Source organism: Myotis nattereri (assembly GCF_964212035.1).
Source record: "Myotis nattereri genome assembly, chromosome: 2".
In the NCBI taxonomy this organism is placed as follows: Eukaryota; Metazoa; Chordata; class Mammalia; order Chiroptera; family Vespertilionidae; genus Myotis; species Myotis nattereri.
Window position 1 is genome coordinate 125,882,775 of NC_138076.1, and position 5,060 is coordinate 125,887,834.

The following is a 5,060-nucleotide window of genomic DNA, read 5'->3' on the forward strand; positions in this document are numbered from 1 at the left end:
TGGACATTTAGCCTTTTACATATATAGATTACGCAGCGAGAACAAAGGGTAAAATATTTAACTGCAGCAGTATTTGACTATATTCTGCGCAGTGAGAAAACCTGAAGTCATTTTCAAGGTCCACCATTTCTTACTTATTTTCAGTCAGGTCAAGTTCCTAAACTTTCTAAATCTCCGTTTTCTGGCTAATGAAAAGAAAACGGGGGTCCCACTGAGTCTCCTATTTACCTACCCCAGGATTTCTGCAAGGATCAAATGAGATGAGGCATGGGAAAATGCTTCACAGACATTTGGTGAAAGTGTGAAATGTTTGCACCTAACTATAAAGCAAGTGGTGTTCCTGGGCTGAAGAAACTGCAAGGAGGCTAGTTCTCACTAGGGAGAGGAAACCAGGCGTTGCTATGTGACGTCATTACCAGGCGCCCACAGTGGCCGTTTCCGGGCTGGGCTGGTCTGTGGGCCGCATTTACCGCCACGGGGTCTCGGCAGCACTGGCTGCGATTTGGTGAGCTGTCGCTCTGGGGTGGTGGCAGGGCCCTTGTCCCACTGGGGGGAAGCCGAGTGCTGCTTTGTGGGCGCCAGGCCCGCAGAGCTGTTTCTCTGTAACTGGCTAGTGCGCATCATGGCAGCTCCTGCGTTGAGCGTCTTCCCCCGGAGGTCAGTGCGCGTTATAGTGACCGGTCAAACGGTGGGACACTTAGCATATTAGCCTTTTAAATATATAGATATTATATGTTATGGAAGAAATTTTTGTAATTAGAGAAAAAAGGATTCTACACCTGTTTCAGTATTATCTTAGCAATTTAAAAATCCTCATCAAAGTCCAGAATATCCTTAAAATTTACAATCTGATCTATTTTCTTACCTCAGCGTAAGCTTTGGCCCATGTACTTGCCAGATGATGTAAATCTACTTCACCTGATTTCACAGCTTCCAGCGATGCTTCAGCCTCTCTATCATAATCTCTGAGGGATTCTCCTTCTATAAACTGGCTCAGAGCTTCTTTTAAGTCTATATCAGGGTCAAGAAATGCTATCATCATCAAAATCCAGACAAAAACAGGAAACATTTTACCTAAGCAATCCAATGTCAAATTTTATTTTATCAAGTACAATGTCTAAATAAAATAAAATAAACTTAGGGGATCATTTATCTACTTCACAACCATTTTTCTTTTTTAAAAATATCTTTGTTATTGAAAGTACTAGAGGCCCAGGGTGCACCCTGCTAGTAGCTCACGCCACCATGCCCTGCCCCAACCCACCCCACCTGCCAAGAGAACCGCTGCTCATGGGCAAGGGGAGGGGGGAGGGACCAAGAGGTGCTCAATGCACCTCCTGGTGGTCGTTATGGCGTTACCGCATTACTGCCATGGGCCTTTTATAATATAGATTACATATGTCCCCTTTTTTCCCCCATCGATCCCTGCCAACCCCCCCACTCAGGCCCTCACCACCCCACTGTCTGAGTCCCTGGGTTATGCATATATACATACAAGGTCTTTGCACAACCATTTTTCTTTACTATTACAGGTTACTGCATGGACAATGGTCAAAATTCTTGACTCATGTATAACCTTGATACTAATTTGAAATGTTAATTTCTTAAGCCTGATGTTTCAGTTTGAAACTGAGTTGGTAAAATCACATACAGAAAAACTTCTACAGATTTCAAGGGTTTGAAGGTTACTGTACTTAAATGAAAAAGTTTCCTATATATACACTGTTACACACTTTGAATTTGAAGAAATTAAATAATTAGTGTATTAAAACTGATGTAGTTCAGATGCTGTATAAATCCAATTTTAGAGACAATACTTAAAAAACAGATATAATGGAAAGAGCACTGGGATAGAAGTTAGTATGCCTGTGTTCTGTCCACCACATTACATTAGACCAGTGGCATGCATTATTAGAATGCCCGAGAGGGCTTACTGAAGTAGCTTGCTGCATGCTACCCCCAGAGTTTCTGATTCAGCAAGAATGGGGTGGGGCTCAAGAATATGCAATTCTAACAAGTTTCCAGGTGATGCTACTGCTCCTGATCAGGGAACAACTTTTGAGAACCACTGCCGTAGGCAAATATTTTAACCTTTTTATTTGCAGATTTCCTTACCTATACAATGAAATAGTGCTAGAAAGTTTTCAGGTTCCCTAACTCTAACTTTCTATGATCCAACACATTCTCAATTAAATTTTTTTCTTCATCTGTGAGGTAGAACACAGGCTTTTAAAATGGTTTAATACAGATGACTTCATGGAATTAATTTAGGTAAGCAAAAATTATTCAACGATTTATATTCCTTCTCTTCCATGACATCTCAGGAACTGAGAACCAGATCATTAAAGGGACAATGCATTTAGCAATATAATTCTATAATAAGTGACAGCTGAAGTGCCTTATGAATTCATCCAACTAAGAGGTTAAAAGTTCTATTCCAGACTTTGTAACTAATTTTTCATTATATAATTTAATTTTTATACTAACCTGCCTTATCAACAACTACAAGTTATAGGAAAAAGCACTAAATAGAACAAAGGTCTGGGGAATCTTTTTATTCTTAAAAGCAGTTAACCACTTTATATTTTATGGTTCTTTCCAATGCTTCTTAGTTGTATGCTTTCTAATATGAGACTTTTAATGTCAGAAACTCTAGCTAAACAATAAAATAGTATTAAAAAAAATCAGTCCTCACCTTTTTCTATAAAGCATGGCAAGCTGTGCAGCAGCATCAGGCGCCCATGTAAGTAGCTGACATTCTCCTGAACAGGAAATTTGAGGGGCACCCTCAGTTCTAAGCACTGACTTCCTATTTTGAATTTATACACAAATTCCCTCTCTCTGCTGCAGGATCTTTCTCTGTTTTTCTTCATCTTCTTTGGCAGGATATCTGCAGAACTAACAAAAAAGCAGCACGTTATAAGTTCATAAAAACATGCTATTAAGAAAATGTTCCACTACTCAGAGATTTTATTTGTGTGACTCGAAGCCAATTATTCTAGTTTTTTCTACTTTTATCCTTGTGTTTTCATCTTTGTGGTGAAAATATAGTGCACCTTTTAAAAAGGAGGACAGTTTCTTTTAAGCTTTATTTAAGGAAAAATATGCCCATAGAGAACGTTGCATTCCTAGGCAGGATTCTCAAGAACAACAACAACAAGAACAGGGAGAAAAGAGCAGAGAGGAGTCTGAGGAAGGGATGCATAGCTGGGATAATAGAATTGATGGAACAGTTGGTGAATACAAAATCAAAGAAACAGCACCGCCGGCTTGGTTCAGTGGTGGAGCGTCGACCTCTGAACCAGGAGGTCACAGTTAGATTCCCGGTCAAGGCACATGCCCAGGTTGCCGGCCCCATCCTCCGTGTGGGGCTTGCAGGAGGCAACCAACCAATGATTCTCTCTCATCACCGATGTTTCTATATCTCCCTCTCCCTTCCTCTCTGAAATCAATAAAAATATATTTTAAAAAATCAAAGAGATCAGGAACCAAGAAGTGATCTTGGAGATCTTAGATGTTGTATGAGATCAGATTGGGGGTAGAGGGAAGGGAGATGGGTGTTGGAAAGATTTTCATGTGGGAAGAAGATACACAGAAAATAGAAAATAAAAAATATCCCACAAGGCAAACTGGATGCTGTTCAAAAAGAAGAAAAATCTAGTAAAACAGAGTAAGAATCAACATTCTGTAAAGGTTTGTCAGCCTCCTTCCTAGACTTACAGTCTATACCAGTGGTTCTCAACCTTCCTAATGCTGCAACCCTTTAATACAGTTCCTCATGTTGTGGTGACCCCCAACCATAAAATTATTTTCGTTGCTACTTCATAACTGTAATTTTGCTACTGTTATGAATCGTAATGTAAATATCTGATATGCAGGTTGCATTTTCATTGTTACAAATTGAACATAATTAAAGCATAGTGACTAATCACAAAAACAATATGTAATTATATATGTTTTCCGATGGTCTAAGGCGACCCCTGTGAAAGGGTCGTTCGACCCCCAAAGGAGTCCCGACCCACAGGTTGAGAACCGCTGCTCTAAGCATTTCCTCATCACATTAGTTGACACTATTCTGGGACAAAACAGAATACGGCACAAACCACAGTAACCTTTCCAACAAGTAGATACCGTGTTGTCACCTGCTTAGGACACTTTTATAACATTCCATTGGCCTTGGGATAAAACTCAAACTCCTTAACCCAGTTTACAGTGCCTCTGTTTATATCTCCAGGCTTCTTCCTCCCCAGCATCTGCTTCCCAAAGACACAAATTTGCTGAATGCTCTTCCCAACCTTTCTGAATGCTTTTCCTTTACCTAGAACACTCGTACTGCTCTTCTTTCCTTGGCTAAATGTTTTTAGTAAATAATAACCATTAGCTTTAGTTTCAATCGGTTCAACATGTAGACTTGTTTCGACAAATTATTATTTAGTTCCCTCCCCCCACTTTTTTTTAAAGAAAAAAAATAACGCAGGGGTGAAATAAGAAAAGGATTCCCGTGCAAACATGGGATGGGAGTGGGAGGGCAGGACCGAACTCACGCCGTCCACAGCGGAGATTCTGAGGGCAGACTGCGGGGCCGCGCAGCTCCGGCCGACCGAGGGGGCACAGCCGCTCTATTAGGGAGTTTTATTCTGAAGGGGGGTCCCTGCTCTCACCTCTGGACTCAGCTCCCCACGTTCCTAAGTCCGCAGGGTCCGCACTCCGGGGCCTGTCAAGAAGCCGCGGCACGGGGAACGTCAGCGGACCCACTGATTGGTATTTACAGCCAGCCAATCCGCTTAAGCCGATTCGCGCGCACCTTTCCCTCACCTGGCACCCCGTAGAAAAGTCCCCGATCTAAGTGCCCCCGTGTTCCACCATGCACCAGTGTAGTCATTCAAAAACTGTGAGAAGGTGTATTTCTACCGCTATTGTGTATGTCAGAGTCCGCGCAAAAGCCACCGTCGTGGCGAAAGCGTAGCGGCCAAACACACCAACTTGGCTCCGGCGGACCGGAAGCGGAAGGGCCCCGGATAGAGAAGGGGGTGAGCACTCCTTTCAGGACGCCTGCGCTT

General features: G+C 42.1%; 1 protein-coding gene across 1 annotated transcript in view; it reads right to left on the reverse strand.

Moving 5' to 3' along the window:
• The window catches only part of FERRY3 (FERRY endosomal RAB5 effector complex subunit 3), a 52,572-nt gene extending 47,790 nt beyond the window's left edge, over positions 1-4,782 (reverse strand). The window contains exons 1-3 of the mRNA XM_081084957.1: positions 4,662-4,782; positions 2,696-2,898; positions 866-1,011 (exon numbers count right to left, since the gene is read on the reverse strand). Of these exons, the coding sequence (XP_080941083.1) occupies positions 866-1,011; positions 2,696-2,873 (324 nt within the window). The 5' untranslated portion in view covers positions 2,874-2,898; positions 4,662-4,782. The remainder of the gene's footprint in view (positions 1-865; positions 1,012-2,695; positions 2,899-4,661) is intronic.
• Positions 4,783-5,060: the final 278 nt, after the last annotated feature.